Source organism: Bombina bombina, chromosome 6, assembly GCF_027579735.1.
Source record: "Bombina bombina isolate aBomBom1 chromosome 6, aBomBom1.pri, whole genome shotgun sequence".
NCBI lineage: Eukaryota > Metazoa > Chordata > Amphibia > Anura > Bombinatoridae > Bombina > Bombina bombina.
The window spans coordinates 263,438,674-263,457,178 of NC_069504.1; the positions used below are offsets into that span (position 1 = coordinate 263,438,674).

The 18,505-nt window shown below is 40.5% G+C and overlaps 1 protein-coding gene across 1 annotated transcript in view; it reads right to left on the bottom strand.

The window, feature by feature from the left end:
* The window catches only part of NUP107 (nucleoporin 107), a 264,058-nt gene that overhangs the window by 71,123 nt on the left and 174,430 nt on the right, over window positions 1-18,505 (bottom strand). The window contains exons 22-24 of the mRNA XM_053716825.1: window positions 15,102-15,214; window positions 7,954-8,056; window positions 6,252-6,412 (exon numbers count right to left, since the gene is read on the bottom strand). Coding sequence (XP_053572800.1) covers window positions 6,252-6,412; window positions 7,954-8,056; window positions 15,102-15,214 — 377 coding nt within the window. The remainder of the gene's footprint in view (window positions 1-6,251; window positions 6,413-7,953; window positions 8,057-15,101; window positions 15,215-18,505) is intronic.

An 18,505-nucleotide genomic window follows, 5' to 3' on the forward strand; every position in this document is an offset into this window, starting at 1 on the left:
GATAATTCAGAAACTCTTCTAGCAGAAGAGATGGCCAAAAGAAACAAAACTTTCCAAGAAAGTAATTTAATATCCAGCGAATGCATAGGTTCAAACGGAGGAGCTTGAAGAGCCCCCAGAACCAAATTCAAACTCCAAGGAGGAGAGATTGACTTAATGACAGGTTTTATACGAACCAAAGCCTGAACAAAACAATGAATATCAGGAAGATTAGCAATCTTTCTGTGAAAAAGAACAGAAAGAGCAGAGATTTGTCCTTTCAAGGAACATGCAGACAAACCCTTATCCAAACCATCCTGAAGAAACTGTAAAATTCTAGGAATTCTAAAAGAATGCCAGGAAAAATGATGAGAAGAACACCAAGAAATGTAAGTCTTCCAGACTCGATAATATATCTTCCTAGATACAGATTTACGAGCCTGTAACATAGTATTAATTATGGAGTCAGAGAAACCTCTATGACTGAGAATCAGGCATTCAATCTCCATACCTTCAAATTTAAGGATTTGAGATCCTGATGGAAAAAAGGACCTTGCGATAGAAGGTCTGGTCTTAACGGAAGAGTCCACGGTTGGCAAGTAGCCATCCGGACAAGATCCGCATACCAAAACCTGTGAGGCCATGCTGGAGCCACCAGCAGAACAAACGAACGCTCCTTTAGAATCTTGGAAATCACTTTTGGAAGAAGAACTAGAGGTCGGAAAGATATAGGCAGGATGATACTTCCAAGGAAGTGACAATGCATCCACTGCTTCCGCCTGAGGATCCCTGGATCTGGACAGATACCTGGGAAGCTTCTTGTTTAGATGAGAAGCCATCAGATCTATTTCTGGAAGTCCCCACATTTGAACAATCTGAAGAAATACCTCGGGCGAATGGTCTCTTCACCCAGATGTAATGTTTGGCGACTGAGATAATCCGCTTCCCAATTGTCTATACCTGGGATATGAACCGCAGAAATTAGACAGGAGCTGGATTCCGCCCAAACAAGTATTCGAGATACTTCTTTCATAGCCAGAGGACTGCGAGTCCCTCCTTGATGATTGACATATGCCACGGTTGTGACATTGTCCGTCTGAAAACAAATGAATGACTCTCTCTTCAGAAGAGGCCACGACTGAAGAGCTCTGAAAATCGCACGGAGTTCCAAAATGTTGATTGGTAATCTCGCCTCCTGAGATTCCCAAACCCCTTGTGCTGTCAGAGATCCCCATACAGCTCCCCAACCTGTCAGACTTGCATCTGTTGAGATCACAGTCCAGGTCGGAAGAACAAAAGAAGCCCCCTGAACTAAACGATGATGGTCTGTCCACCACGTCAGAGAGTGTCGTACAATCGGTTTTAAAGATATTAATTGCGATATCTTTGTATAATCCCTGCACCACTGGTTCAGCATACAGAGCTGAAGAGGTTGCATGTGAAAACGAGCAAAGGGGATCGCGTCCGATGCAGCAGTCATAAGACCTAGAATTTCCATGCATAAGGCTACCGAAGGGAATGATTGAGACTGAAGGTTTCGACAAGCTGAAACCAATTTCAGACGTCTTTTGTCCGTCAGCGACAGAGTCATGGACACTGAATCTATCTGGAAACCTAAAAAGGTTACCCTTGTCTGAGGAATCAACGAACTCTTTGGTAAATTGATCCTCCAACCATGTTCTCGAAGAGACGATACAAGTTGATTCGTATGAGATTCTGCTAAAAGTGAAGACTGAGCAAGTACCAAGATATCGTCCAAATAAGGAAATACCACAATACCCTGTTCTCTGATTACAGATAGAAGGGCACCGAGAACCTTTGAAAAAAATCCTTGGAGCTGTTGCTAGGCCAAACGGCAGAGCCACAAACTGGTAATGCTTGTCTAGGAAAGAGAATCTCAGAAACTGATAGTGATCTGGATGAATCGGAATATGCAGATATGCATCTTGTAAATCTATTGTGGACATATAATGCCCTTGCTGAACAAAAGGCAGAATAGTCCTTATAGTTACCATTTTGAATGTTGGTATCCTTACATAACGATTCAATATTTTTAAATCCAGAACTGGTCTGAAGGAATTCTCCTTCTTTGGTACAATGAAGAGATTTGAGTAAAACCCCAGCCCCTGTTCCAAAACTGGAACTGGCACAATTACTCCAGCCAACTCTAGATCTGAAACACAGTTCAGAAATGCTTGAGCCTTCTGGATTTATTGGGACACGGGAAAGAAAAAATCTTCTTGCAGGAGGCCTCATCTTGAAGCCTATTCTGTACCCTTGAGAAACAATGTTCTGAATCCAAAGATTGTGAATCGAATTGATCCAAATTTCTTTGAAAAAACGTAATCTGCCCCCTACCAGCTGGGCTGGAATGAGGGCCGCACCTTCATGTGGACTTGGGAGCTGGCTTTGGCTTTCTAAAGGGCTTGGATTTATTCCAGACTGGAGATGGTTTCCAAACTGATACTGTTCCTGTAGGGGAAGGATCAGGCTTTCGTTCCTTATTATGACGAAAGGAACGAAAACGATTAGCGGACCTAAATTTACCTTAAGATTTTTTATCCTGTGGTAAAAAAGTTCCTTTCCCCCCAGTAACAGTTGAAATAATAGAATCCAACTGTGAACCAAACAATTTATTACCCTGGAAAGAAAGGGAAAGCAAAGTTGACTTAGAAGACATATCAGCATTCCAAGTTTTAAGCCATAAAGCTCTTCTAGCTAAAATAGCTAAAGACATATACCTGACATCAACCCTAATGATATCAAAGATGGCATCACAAATAAAGTTATTAGCATGTTGAAGAAGATTAACGATGCTATGAGTATTATGATCTGTTACTTGTTGAGCTAAAGCTTCTAACCAGAAAGTTGAAGCTGCAGCAACATCCGCCAAAGATATAGCAGGTCTAAGAAGATTACCTTTACATAAGTAAGCTTTTCTTAGAAAGGATTCAATTTTCCCATCTAAAGGATCCTTAAAGGAAGTACTATCTGCCGTAGGAATAGTAGTACGTTTAGCAAGAGTAGAGATAGCCCTATCAACCTTAGGGATTTTGTCCCAAAACTCTAATCTGTCAGATGGCACAGGATATAATTGCTTAAACCGTTTAGAAGGAGTAAATTAATTACCCAGATTATTCCATTCCCTGGAAATTACTTCAGAAATAGCATCAGGGACGGGAAAAACCTCCGGAATAACTACAGGGGGTTTAAAAACCGTATTCAAACGTTTAGATTTAGTATCAAGAGGACCAGACTCCTCTATTTCTAATGCAATTAAGACTTCTTTTAAGTAAAGAACGAATGAATTCCATTTTAAATAAATAAGAAGATTTATCAGTATCAATCTCTGAAACAGAACCCTCTGAACCAGAAAAATCAGTATCAGAAACAGAATCAGAATGATGATGTTTGTTTAAAAAGTCATCTGAAACATGAGAAGTTTTAAAAGACCTTTTACGTTTACTGGAAGGAGGAATAACAGACATAGCCTTCTTAATAGATTTAGAAACAAAATCTCTTATGTTAACAGGAACACCATGAATATTAGATGTTGATGGAACAGCAACAGGTAATGGAACATTACTAAAGGAAATATTATCTGCATTAGAAAGTTTGTCATGACATTCATCACAAACAACAGCCGGAGGAAAAGTTACCACAAGTTTACAACAAATACACTTAACTTTGGTAGATCCAGCATCAGGCAGCGATTTTTCAGAAGTAGCTTCTGACTCAGGGTCAATCTGAGACATCTTGCAATATGTATAAAGCAAAATTATCAAATTCCTTAAATGACAGTTTCAGGAATGGGAAAAAATGCCAATGAACAAGCTTCTAGCAACCAGAAGCAAATAAACAATGAGACTTAAATAATGTGGAGACAATAATGACGCCCATATTTTTTAGCGCCAAAAAAGACGCCCACATTATTTGGCGCCTAAATGCTTTTGGCACCAAAAAGGAAGCCACATCCGGTAACACTCACACTTTTGGCGCAAAAACGTCAAAAAAATGACGCAACTTCCGGCGACACGTATGACGCCGGAAGTGACAGAAAATTTTTGCGCCAAAAAAGTCTGCGCCAAGAATGACGCAATAAAATGAAACATTTTCAGCCCCCGCGAGCCTAACAGCCCACAGGAAAAAAAGTCAAATTTTAAGGTAAGAAAAAAATTGGTTTATTCATATGCATTATCCCAAATATGAAACCGACTGTCTGAAATAAGGAACGTTGAACATCCTGAATCAAGGCAAATAATTGTTTAAACACATATATTTAGAACTTTATAAAAAAGTGCCCAACCATAGCTTAGAGTGTCACAAAATAAGACTTACTTACCCCATGACACTCATCTACATGTAATAGAAAGCCAAACCAGTACTGAAACGAGAATCAGTAGAGGTAATGGTATATATAAGAGTTTATCGTCGATCTGAAAACGGAGGTAAGAGATGAATCTCTACGACCGATAACAGAGAACCTATGAAATAGACCCCGTAGAAGGAGATCATTGAATTCAAATAGGCAATACTCTCTTCACATCCCTCTGACATTCACTGCACACTGAGAGGAAAACCGGGCTCCAGCCTGCTGCGAAGCGCATATCAACGTAGAATCTAGCACAAACTTACTTCACCACCTCCAAGGGAGGCAAAGTTTGTAAAACTGATTTGTGGGTGTGGTGAGGGGTGTATTTATAGTCATTTTGAGGTTTGGGAAACTTTGCTCCTCCTGGTAGGAATGTATATCCCATACGTCACTAGCTCATGGACTCTTGCTAATTACATGAAAGAAATGTCCCTGTAGCGGCATGGCCATTCGCCCAAAGTCCAGTGGACAACAATGGCTTTTTTAGCTCAGCAAGTTTAATACTTCGTAGTGTGGTCAAAATGCTCCAGTTTTCCTCACATACTTGCCTTCTCTCTATATCTATCTATTGGGTACTTAAAGAGCGCAAACTAATCCCCCGTGTGGGTCTCAAGCGGATAGGAGGAGGGGATGGGCATTCGGGTTTCAGGTGTGCCAAAGTAAAGAAGGTCTGACTACTGGTTAATTTCTCAGCTTTATGATCCACTGCCAAATCAGAATATACTCGCAACTCCTCACCCTGGATCAGGCAATCTTAAGTTCACTTGTATCCTCAGTTATATGCAGGGTCAGTGAGTTTAGAATATCTTGCGACTCTCCACTATCAAGTATATGTTCTCTTGCATCACTCCACGATGTAGAGATGCTATCCATCAGGCTTTTAAAGTGTTGATCTAGCAGATGCAACATAGCGCCAAACAAAGCCCTGTCCCAGGTCTTCATCTTATACACTTATATTTATGAAACTGGTGCCCCTCAGTCCTTTAAAAGCCCTATTGGCTTTACCCAGCAGTCTGGAGGGGGGAGAGATATAGCAGTGTGGCAGACCCACTATCTGTCTGTAGAGTTCTGATGTTGTGCGGCCCAGATAATTCTGGCATATAGGGGTCAATTAACAGCCTTACCCCAGTCTAGCTGTATAGTCCTGGAATGTGGCGCTAACCCTGGATCCTTAGAGGGTCTGCTCAATTGCTATGCGGCTGTGTTAGGTATCAATCGGCTCTAAATTATAACAATAGGAGTATTAGATGAACCATGGCCCTGTCGCTGCTGATGTCTCCGGTGCAGGTGCTCTGCAGAGGTATAGCCATAGCCCAGGTCCCACAAAGTGGGTTGCCTGCGGGGATATCATCCCCGCTATGGGGGAGGCAAGCACAGTGACAAATAGCACCACAAGATCTCACCACTATCCTTAGAAGCTGTGACAAAGCTGATCTCAGGGAAGACTTTGCTTTTGACTGCTGCCTATTAGGTCGCCAAGTGGGTGGGAAGATGCCACTTGCTGGAGATCTCTATAATGCGCGCTGAACAGGTATGAGGAGTCGCTAGTCTCTTTGCGCTAGGGCTGCATAATCAGGTTCCATAAGTCTTTAGCCACATTTTGGCAGTGACTGGCTGAACTGAACAGTCATATAATCGTTCGGTAATGATATATGTCTGGAGCTACAGTAGTGTGCTACTATTTCTCAACCCATGTGTTAAGACTGCCGCTTCTTAACTTGCCTAAGCGAACCTGTCCATAAGGGCTTCAAAGCAGCTTGTGCTGCTTAATATTTGGAGCCCAACAGATCATCTTCTATTAGCAATACACAAATGAATTACATTTAAAATGTAGAAAAACTATTTCATGCATAAATACTACATTCCATTCAAGTAGCTTTTTACTTGAAACATTTCTTACCAAGTAGGCTCTTATACAGAGATGTTCCCGGATTGCGTTGTCATCTTCAGCTGGAAGTGGACTGTCCATCCCCTGCTCTTCCCACTGACTATAGATTTCTGCTATTGAATCCTGAGGAATCTTGGCAAATACGTCCTTCGCAGCTTCATGTTTTTTTGATGCTGCAAAAGTAGTAAAAAAAGAAAAGAAAAAAGCTGCATGTGTAAAGTGCTACTCAACATTTATTAGAACTTTGGCATCAGTATTGCTGCACAAATGACATCTAATGACAATTTTAGGTATCATTAACGGGCCATAATAGTCAAAAAAATACATTCATAATTAATTCATCATTTTACAGCAAACAACCCAGCACTACTATGTGTGCTGAATGGAAAGACAAATCATTTATGTAACTAGCGCTGCTGATTAGATCAGGAGGTGGTTTTCATTCAGGACACACAAAGCTTTGTGGGTCCTGAGCGGTACTTCTACTGTGTGTTTACCCCTTTGTTAGTGTTAAATTCATAGAAATGCAGGGTCAATAAAGGTAAAATTACATGGGCTAACGACTTAAACATACATTTTTTTTTTTTAAACTTTTATGGCCCTTTAAAGGGACAGTAAATGCAGGACTTCACGTTTAATTTTACAAAATGCCCTGTGGGTCTAATGTAGTCTATGCACATATTATGCCCTTCGATATAGTGCTTTTTTTTAATTTTCCTGAAGAATGCGTGACTAGTACCCACAGGATTGGCTATATGAATATTAGGGGCTTACACAACTTTCTCCCTGAGAGCCCGGCATGCCAAAAACACATCCGGCGCATTAGCTTGCGGCACACTACTAACTAAACAGGCGATTGCCACGTGATTCACGGTTTACAAATAGTATATATATATATGCATTTCTTGACTGCAGGCAAGCAAAGCTCATGAACAAGCTTAGAATGGAGGAATAGGGGTTTGGCGGCAGCGTTCCCATGGGTGGACTGCTCTATACAAAACACTATAACAGCAAGATCGGCTTAGTGGGCGGGCACCAATGGGATCCATAAACGGATCTAGGAACATATACACATTAAAATACAAGCATTATTGATTTTTTTTGTAGTGAATTATGATTGCAACCATAAAGGCTGTTTATCTGTAGGTTACAAAACCCATATGTTTACTGACCCTTTATAAGTCCATTCTGTTGTGAAGAATGATTAAATAAAGATCCCTAGCACTCCTCTATATTAACTGAATAGATTAGGTTTTGTTTAACACTTATTTGTTTCTCTGTACTACCGGACACACTTTATCATCTTTCAAGTCTAAAGCCTTTGCGCCATTTCAGGGGCACTCACTGCTCTGGTAGGTGTAATTTCTAGTTTATTTTGAAGGTAGAGAATGTCATTCCCAAGTGAGAATTGTAAAAGCTTGCTCTATAAAATATAGTGACAACTTGATTGTACACTAAACATAAAACTCTTCTGTAGTTTATAAAGTAGCTCTGTTCACTCACACACTAGGGAATTCTACCAACAACAAGGAAAACAAAATATTTCTGAAATTTTGCACATTCCTTTGTAACTTATGACCATTCAGAATAAAAAGTTTATCATTTATTTAAAAAGAGAAGCAGTTGTACAAAAACAATGATATAGCTCCAGTAATAAGAAAATGCAAACACATAAAAGAATTAACAATGCTAAAAAGCAATCTAATCCCCATACCTAAAAATTTCCGCATGATTGCATTACTTTGCTTCAAAGCTTCTGCTCTCTGTGCAGGATCAAATACAAGCCAGTCTATGACATCAATCTTTTTGCGGTCCTCCTATGTGTCAAAAGCAAACTGGAGTTAAAGAAACAGATTACAACACAGGTATATCCTAAATGTATGTGAACAAAGATTTTTTTTTAATCTATGTAAAAATAAATTTAAAATGTTGGATTGAAAAGAATAATAGAATAATTTTACTTTTCAGGGACCTAATTAAAAAGCAAACATTTTCCAATGGGGTTCAGGTCTGGAGATTGCGCTGGCCATGACAGTGTCTTGATCTGGTGGTCCTCCATACACACATTGATCGACATGGCTGTGTATTGTCCTTCAGGAAAAAAACATAATTTATGCTTACCTGATAAATTCCTTTCTCCTGTAGTGTAGTCAGTCTACGGGTCATCATTACTTATGGGATATTAACTCCTCCCCAACAGGAAGTGCAAGAGGATCACCCAAGCAGAGCTGCTATATAGCTCCTCCCCTCTACGTCACACCCAGTCATTCGACCGAGAACCAAACGAGAAAGGAGAAACTATAGGGTGCAGTGGTGACTGGAGTATAATTAAAAAATTTAGACCTGCCTTAAAAAACAGGGCGGGAATTTATCAGGTAAGCATAAATTATGTTTTCTCCTGTTAAGTGTAGTCAGTCCACGGGTCATCATTACTTATGGGATACCAATACCAAAGCTAAGTACACGGATGACGGGAGGGACAGGCAGGATCTCTATACGGAAGGAACCACTGCCTGAAGAACCTTTCTCCCAAAAACAGCCTCCGAAGAAGCAAAAGTGTCAAATTTGTAAAATTTGGAAAAAGTATGAAGAGAAGACCAAGTTGCAGCCTTGCAAATCTGTTCAACAGAGGCCTCGTTCTTAAAGGCCCAAGTGGAAGCCACAGCTCTAGTAGAATGAGCTGTAATCCTTTCAGGAGGTTGCTGTCCAGCAGTCTCATAGGCTAAGCGTATTATGCTACGAAGCCAAAAGGATAGAGAGGTAGCAGATGCTTTTTGACCTCTCCTCTGTCCAGAATAAACGACAAACAGGGAAGAAGTTTGTCGAAAATCTTTAGTTGCCTGTAAATAAAATTTCAGGGCACGGACTACATCTAGATTGTGCAGAAGTCATTCCTTTTTTTGAAGAAGGATTAGGACACAATGATGGAACAACAATCTCTTGATTGATATTCTTGTTAGTGACTACCTTAGGTAAGAACCCAGGTTTAGTACGCAGAACTACCTTATCTGAATGAAAAATCAGATACGGAGAATCACAATGTAAGGCTGATAATTCAGAGACTCTACGAGCCGAGGAAATAGCCATTAAGAACAGAACTTTCCAAGATAACAGCTTTATATCAATGGAGTGAAGGGGTTCAAACGGAACACCCTGTAAAACGTTAAGAACTAAGTTTAAGCTCCACGGCGGAGCAACAGATTTAAACACAGGCTTAATCCTGGCCAAAGCCTGACAAAAAGCCTGAACGTCTGGAACTTCTGACAGACGCTTGTGTAAAAGGATGGACAGAGCTGAGATCTGTCCCTTTAACGAACTAGCAGATAAACCCTTTTCTAAACCTTCTTGTAGAAAAGACAATATCCTAGGAATCCTAACCTTACTCCATGAGTAACCCTTGGATTCGCACCAGTGTAAGTATTTACGCCATATCTTATGGTAAATTTTCCTGGTAACAGGTTTCCTAGCCTGTATTAAGGTATCAATTACTGGCTCCGAAAATCCACGCTTTGATAAAATTAAGCGTTCAATTTCCATGCAGTCAGCTTCAGAGAAATTAGATTTTGATGTTTGAAAGGACCCTGAATTAGAAGGTCCTGTCTCAGAGGCAGAGACCAAGGTGGACAGGATGACATGTCCCGTAACGAGGAAGCTTGGCGTTCCGGCGAGACGCCATGAGATCCATATCTGGTTTGCCCCAACGTCGAAGTATTTGGGCAAAGACCTCCGGATGAAGTTCCCACTCCCCCGGATGAAAAGTCTGGCGACTTAGGAAATCCGCCTCCCAGTTGTCCACTCCTGGGATGTGGATCGCTGACAGGTGGCAAGAGTGAGACTCTGCCCAGCGAATTATCTTTGATACTTCCATCATCGCTAAGGAACTTCTTGTCCCTCCCTGATGGTTGATGTAAGCCACAGTCGTGATGTTGTCCGACTGAAACCTGATAAACCTCAGAGTTGCTAACTGAGGCCAAGCCAGAAGGGCATTGAGAACTGCTCTCAATTCCAGAATGTTTATTGGAAGGAGACTCTCCTCTTGAGTCCATGATCCATGAGCCTTCAGGGAATTCCAGACAGCGCCCCAACCTAGAAGGCTGGCGTCTGTAGTTACAATTGTCCAGTCTGGCCTGCTGAAGGGCATCCCCCTGGACAGATGTGGCCGAGAAAGCCACCATAGAAGAGAATCTCTGGTCTCCTGATCCAGATTCAGCGTAGGGGACAAATCTGAGTAATCCCCATTCCACTGACTTAGCATGCACAATTGCAGCGGTCTGAGGTGCAGGCGTGCAAAAGGTACTATGTCCATTGCCGCTACCATTAAGCCGATTACCTCCATGCATTGAGCCACTGACGGGTGTTGAATGGAATGAAGGGCACGGCAAGCATTTAGAAGCTTTGTTAACCTGTCCTCTGTCAGGTAAATTTTCATTTCTACAGAATCTATAAGAGTCCCCAAGAAGGGAACTCTTGTGAGTGGTAAGAGAGAACTCTTCTCCTCGTTTACTTTCCACCCATGTGATCTTAGAAATGCCAGTACTAACTCTGTATGAGACTTGGCAGTTTGAAAGCTTGACGCTTGTATCAGAATGTCGTCTAGGTACGGAGCTACCGAAATTCCTTGCAGTCTTAGTACCGCCAGAAGAGAGCCCAGAACCTTTGTAAAGATTCTTGGAGCCGTAGCCAACCCGAAGGGAAGAGCTACAAACTGGTAATGCTTGTCTAGGAAGGCAAACCTTAGATACCGGTAATGTTCTCTGTGAATCGGTATGTGAAGGTAAGCATCCTTTAAATCCACTGTGGTCATGTACTGACCTCTTTGGATCATGGGTAAGATTGTCCGAATGGTTTCCATCTTGAATGATGGAACTCTTAGGAATTTGTTTAGGATCTTTAAATCCAATATTGGTCTGAAGGTTCCCTCTTTTTTGGGAACCACAAACAGATTTGAGTAAAACCCTTGTCCGTGTTCCGACCGCGGAACTGGATGGATCACTCCCATTAGTAAAAAGGTCTTGTACACAGCGTAGAAACGCCTCTTTCTTTATCTGGTTTGTTGACAACCTTGAAAGGTGAAATCTCCCTTGTGGAGGAGAAGCTTTGAAGTCCAGAAGGTATCCCTGAGATATGATCTCCAACGCCCAGGGATCCTGGACATCTCTTGCCCAAGCCTGGGCGAAGAGAGAGAGTCTGCCCCCCACTAGATCCGTTACCGGATCGGGGGCCCTCACTTCATGCTGTCTTAGGGGCAGCAGCAGGCTTTCTGGCCTGCTTGCCCTTGTTCCAGGCCTGGTTAGGTTTCCAACCTTGTCTGTAGCGAGCAACAGCTCCTTCCTGTTTTGGAGCAGAGGAAGTTGAAGCTGCTCCTGCCTTGAAATTACGAAAGGCACGAAAATTAGACTGTCTAGCCCTGGGTTTGGCTCTGTCTTGAGGCAGGGCATGGCCTTTACCTCCCGTAATATCAGCGATAATTTCTTTCAAACCGGGCCCGAATAAAGTCTGCCCCTTGAAAGGTATGTTAAGTAGTTTCGATTTAGAAGTTACATCAGCTGACCAGGATTTTAGCCACAGCGCTCTGCGTGCCTGAATGGCGAATCCGGAATTCTTAGCCGTAAGTTTAGTTAAATGTACTACGGCATCAGAAATAAATTAATTAGCTAGCTTAAGGGTTTTAAGCTTAAGTGAAATCTCATCTAATGTCGCTGAGTCAAGGGTCTCTTCCAGAGACTCAAACCAAAATGCTGCCGCAGCCGTGACAGGCGCAATGCATGCAAGGGGTTGTAATATAAAACCTTGTTGAACAAACATTTTCTTAAGGTAACCCTCTAACTTTTTATCCATTGGATCTGAAAAGGCACAGCTATCCTCCACCGGGATAGTGGTACGCTTAGCTAAAGTAGAAACTGCTCCCTCCACCTTAGGGACCGTTTGCCATAAGTGCCGTGTGGTGGCGTCTATTGGAAACATTTTTCTAAATATAGGAGGGGGTGAGAAAGGCACACCGGGTCTGTCCCACTCCTTAGTAATAATTTCAGTAAGTCTCTTAGGTATAGGAAAAACGTCAGTACTCGTCGGTACCGCAAAATATTTATCCAACCTACACATTTTCTCTGGGATTGCAACTGTGTTACAATCATTCAGAGCCGCTAACACCTCCCCTAGCAATACACGGAGGTTTTCCAGCTTAAACTTAAAATTTGAAATGTCTGAATCCAATTTATTTGGATCAGATCCGTCACCCGCAGAATGAAGCTCTCCGTCCTCATGCTCTGCATATTGTGACGCAGTATCAGACATGGCCCTAGCATTATCAGTATACTCTGTTCTCATCCCAGAGTGATCTCGTTTACCTCTAAGTTCTGGCAATTTAGACAAAACTTCAGTCATAACATTAGCCATGTCTTGTAAAGTGATTTGTAATGGCCGCCCTGATGTACTTGGCGTTACAATATCACGCACCTCCTGAGCGGGAGATGCAGGTACTGACACGTGAGGCAAGTTAGTCGGCATAACTTCCCCCTCGTTGTCTGGTGAATGTTGCTTAACATGTACAGATTGACTTTTATTTAAAGTAGCATCAATGCAATTAGTACATAAATTTCTATTGGGCTCCACCTTGGCTTTTGAACATATTGCACAAAGAGTTTCCTCTGTGTCAGACATGTTTAAACAAACTAGCAATTAGACTAGCAAGCTTGGAAATACTTTTCAATTAAATTTACAAGCAATATGTAAAAACGTTACTGTGCCTTTAAGAAGCACACAAAAAACTGACACAGTTGAATAAAAATGAACCGGATTAGTTATATAAACCAAATTTAGCAAAGGATTGCACACATTAGCAATGGATGATTAACCCTTAATATCAGAAAAAAAACGTATAACAATTGACAATATAAGCGTTTTTATCACAGTCAAGCACAGTCTCACAGGTCTGCTGTGAGTGATTACCTCCCTCAAAACTAGTTTTGAAGACCCCTGAGCTCTGTGGAGACGTCCTGGATCATGCAGGGAGAAAAAGACAGACTGTGACTGAATTTCTGATGCGTAGTAAAAGCGCCAAAATAGGCCCCTCCCACTCACACTACAACAGTGAGGGAAGCTCAGTAAACTGTTTTAATTTAAAACGACAGCCATGTGGAAAATAAAGCCCAAAACAATTTTCACCAAGTACCTCAGATAATTAAACGATTTAACATGCCAGTAAACGTTTAAAATCTAATATATGAAATGTCATTAAAAAGCCTGCTGCTAGTCGCTCACACTGCAAGTTAGGCTAAAAGTTATTTGCATACAGTATTTTCCCAGTGAAGTGCCATTCCCCAGAAATACTTAAGTGTAAACATATATACATATCAGCCTGATACCAGTTGCTACTACTGCATTTAAGGCTGTACTTACATTATATCGGTATTAGCAGTATTTTCTCAGTCAATTCCATTCCTTAGAAAATAATATACTGCAACATACCTCTTTGCAGGTGGACCTGCCCGCTGTCCCCTGATCTGAAGTTACCTTACTCCTCAGAATGGCCGAGAACAGCAAACGGATCTTAGTTACGTCCGCTAAGATCATATACAAAAACTCAGGTAGATTCTTCTTCAAATTCTGCCTGAGAAGGAAACAACACACTCCGGTGTCGTTTAAAATAACAAACTTTTGATTGAAGATATAAAAAACTAAGTTTAATCACCACAGTCCTCTCACACATCCTATCTATTAGTTGGGTGCAAGAGAATGACTGGGTGTGACGTAGAGGGGAGGAGCTATATAGCAGCTCTGCTTGGGTGATCCTCTTGCACTTCCTGTTGGGGAGGAGTTAATATCCCATAAGTAATGATGACCCGTGGACTGACTACACTTAACAGGAGAAACAATCCTCAGTGTTGAGGAACATTGTCAGAGCAGAAGGAAGCAAGTTTTCTTTCAGGATAACCTTGTACGTGACTTGATTCATGCATCCTTCACAAAGATAAATCTGCCTGATTCCAGGTCATATTCGAAGAGTCCAATTTTCAGCTTTGCCCAACACCTGGTCGTCTAATGGTTAGACCGAGACCTAGAGAGGCCTACAAGCCACAGTGTCTTGCACCCACTGTGAAATTTGGTGGAGGATCGTGATGATCTGGGGGTGCTTGAGCAAGGCTGGAATTGGACAGATTTATCTTTGTGAAGGACACATGAATCAAACCATGTACAAGATTATCCTGGAAGAAAACTTGCTTCCTTCTACTCTGACAATGTTCCCCATCTCTGAGGATTGGTTTTTCAAGCAGGACAATGCTGCATGCCACACAGCCAGGTCAATCAAGATGTGGATACAGGACCACTAGATCAAGACCCTGTCATCACCAGCCCAATCTCCAGACCTGAAACTCATTGAAAACCTTTGGAATGTGATCTAGAGGAAGATAGATGGTCACAAGCCATAAAACAAAGCCAAGCTGCTTGAATTTTTTTCGCCAGGAGTGGCAAAGTCACCCAACAGCAATGTGAAAGACTGGTGGAGAGCATGCCAAGACACATGAAAACTGTGACCGAAAATCAGGGTTAATCCATCAAATATTGTTTTCTTAACTCTTGCTATGTTAAAATATTAGTATTGTGTTTAAAAATTAACATGAACAGGTTTTCTTTGCATTTCTCAAGGTCTGAAAACAGCATTTTATTTTTTTGTTATTTTGACCAATAAATGCTCTAAATGACAATATTTTTATTTGGGAGATATATTATCAGTAGTTTATAGACTCAAACACATACCTATAAATAGTAAAACCAGAGAAACTGATAACTGAAGGCAAAACGATGTCTAAAAATGATATTAAAATAATCAGTTATACTAAATGCTTTGCTTAATCTTCTTACCTCAGAGGTGCCAGAATCTAGGGCTGGTACGATGTCATGATGAGCAAATTCACCTGCATCTTTCTTGCGTGTGTTCTCAACAACTGTTTTTGTTATTGTTGCAACATCCAAACCTTTATTACAAAGAGAATCTCCGTTATCTATTTTGTATGCAATAAAACATAATTTATGTAAGAACTTACTTGATAAATTAATTTCTTTCATATTGACAAGCATCCATGAGCTAGTGACTTATGGGATATACAATCGTACCAGGAGGGGCAAAGTTTCTCAAACCTCAAAATGCCTATAAGTACACTCCTCGCCACACCCACAATTCAGTTTAACGAATAGCCAAGTAGTGGGGTGAAAAAATAAGGAGTAAAAAAGCATACAAAAAAAGGAACTGGAAATATAATTGTGCTTTTTATACAAAAACCATAACCACCATAAAAAGGGTGGGCCTCATGGACTCTTGCCAATATGAAATAAATGAATTTATCAGGTAAGTTCTTACATAAATTATGTTTTCTTTCATGTAATTGGCAAGAGTCCAAGAATCAAACTGAGACAGCCTGAAGAACTTTTCTACCAAAGACTGCTTCAGAAGAATGGTAAAATTTAGTAAATGTATGCAAAGAAGACCAAGTTGCTGCTTTACAAATCTGATCAACCCAAGAAGTGGCGACTGATAAAGTAGAATGAGCTGTAATTCTCTGAGGCGGAGACTGTCCCGTCTCCAAATAAGCATTGTGAATCAAAAGCTTTAACCAAGATGCCAAAAGAAATGTCAGAGACTTTCTGACCTTTCCTAGGACCAGCAAAAACAACTAATAGACTAGAAGTCTTCCTGAAATCTTAAAGGGACAGTATACTGTAAAATAGTTTTTCCCTTAACGTGTTTACAATTGCTTTTTTTTTTACCAACAAAAAAATGTATGAAAATTAGCTTTTTAAGGTCTATTTGTGTATATTAAAGCTCTGATTTTGTGTTTTGAAGCCACAACCTAATAAAATGGGTTGAGCTTCTAGGTGTAATCAGATCGCATTACTGTATCACATTGTGTACATATATATATATATATATATGTTTCTTTATCTTATATCTGCCCATAAAACAATCATCAGTACTTGGAGAGAACAATGGAAAATCAACATTTTATTACCTTATCTCTGCTATATCCCACTGGGAGGGTAATTTCTTCTGCTAGCTGTGGACCTGCAGCCACAAACTTTCAGAATAGGGGGGATACCACATGCTAAATCAACTATTTCAAATGCCAATATAAGGGTAAATGAGCTACTTGTAAACAATTCAATACACTCCAGCAGGTATAGTGGATTATTGGGAACAAATTAAAGGGGAGATTTTTGAATAAACTGTCCCTTTAAGTAGCTTCGACATAATATTTCAAAGCTCTTACAACATCCAAAGAATGTAAAGATCTTTCAAGAGAATTCTTAGGATTAGGACACAAGGAAGAAACAACAATTTCCCTACTAATGTTGTTAGAATTCACAACCTTAGGAAGAAATTTAAACAAAGTCTGCAAAACAGCCTTATCCTGATGGAAAATCAGAAAAGGAGACTCACAAGAGAGCAGACAATTTAGAAACTCTTCTAGCTGAGGAGATAAGCAAAAGAAACAACACTTTCCAAGAAAGTAGTTTAATGTCCAAAGAATGCATAGGCTCAAAAGGAGGAGCCTGCAAAGCCTTCAAACCAAATTAAGACTCCAAGGAGGAGAGATTGATTTAACAACAGGCTTGATACGAACTAAAGCCTGAACAAAACAGTGAATATCAGGAAGTTTAGCAATCTTTTTATGAAATAAAACAGAAAGAGCAGAGATTTGTCCCTTCAAGGTACTTGTAGACAACCCTTTATCCAAACCATCCTGAAGAAACTGTAAAATTCTAGGAATCCTAAAAGAATGCCAAGAGAATTTATGAGAAAAACACCATGAAATATAGGTTTTCCAAATTTCGATAATAAATCTTCCTTGAAACAGACTTACGAGCCTGTAGCATAGTATTAATCACTGAGTCAGAGAAACCTCTACGACTAAGTACTAAGCGTTCAATTTCCATACCTTCAAATTTAGTAATTTGAGATCCTGATGGAAAAACTGCCCTTGAGACAGAAGGTCTGGCCTTAAAGGAAGCGGCCAAGGTTGGCAACTGGACATGCAGACAAGATCTGCATACCAAAACCTGTGAGGCCATGCTGGTGCTATCAGAAACACATGCAATTGTTCCAATATGATCTTGGAGATCACCCTTGGAAGAAGAACTAGAGGCAGAAAAATGTAAGCAGGTTGGTAAAACCAAGGAACTGCTAACGCATCCACCATCTCCGCCTGAGGATCCCTGGACCTGGAAAAGTACCTGTGAAGCTTCTTGTTTAGATGGGAAGCCATCAGATCTATTTCGGGGAGACCATACATCTGTACAATCTGACAAAACACATCTGGATGGAGAGACCATTCCCCTGGATGTAAAGACTGATGACTGAGATAATCTGCTACCCAATTGTCTACATCTGGGATATGTATCGCAGAAATTAGACAGGAGTTGGATTCCGCCCAAGAAAGTATCCGAGAAACTTCTTTCATCACTAAAGGACTGCGGGTCCCCCCCTTTATGATTGACATATGCCATCAGGAACAGGAATTTTTTTAGGAGTAGTCACAGGAGGTTTATAAACAGAATTTAAACGTTTACTGGATTTATTATCAAGAGGACCAGACTCCTCAATATCCAAAGTTAATAACACTTCTTTTAACAAAGAACGAATATACTCAATCTTAAAAAGATAAGATGATTTATCAGTGTCAATGTCTGAAGTAGGATTTTCTGAGTCAGAGAGATCCTCATCAGAGGAGGATATATCAGTATGTTGCCGGTCATTACAAATTTCATCAGTATTATGAGAAGTTTTAAAAGACCTTTTACGTTTATTTGAAGGCAGTATAGCAGCCATAGTCTTCTGTATCGCATCAGCAATATAATTTTTCATATCAACAGGGATATCATGTACTTTAGATGTTGAAGGAACAACAGATACTGTACTAGCACTAATAGAAACCTTTTCTGCATGCAAAAGCTTATTATGACAACGGTTACATACTACAGCTGGAGATATAATCTCCATTAGCTTACAACAGATACACTTAGCTTTGGTAGAACTACGTTCAGGCATTGTTCCTACAGCAGCTTCTTAGACAGGATCAGATTGAGACATCTTGTAAAATGTAAAAAAAGAAAAATAACATTAAACAGAAATATCTTATTTCCACATATAGCAGTTTCAGGAACGGGAAAAAACATAATTTATGCTTACCTGATAAATGTATTTATTTCCAGATATGGCGAGTCCACGGAATCATCAATTACTAGTGGGAATATCACTCCTGGCCAGCAGG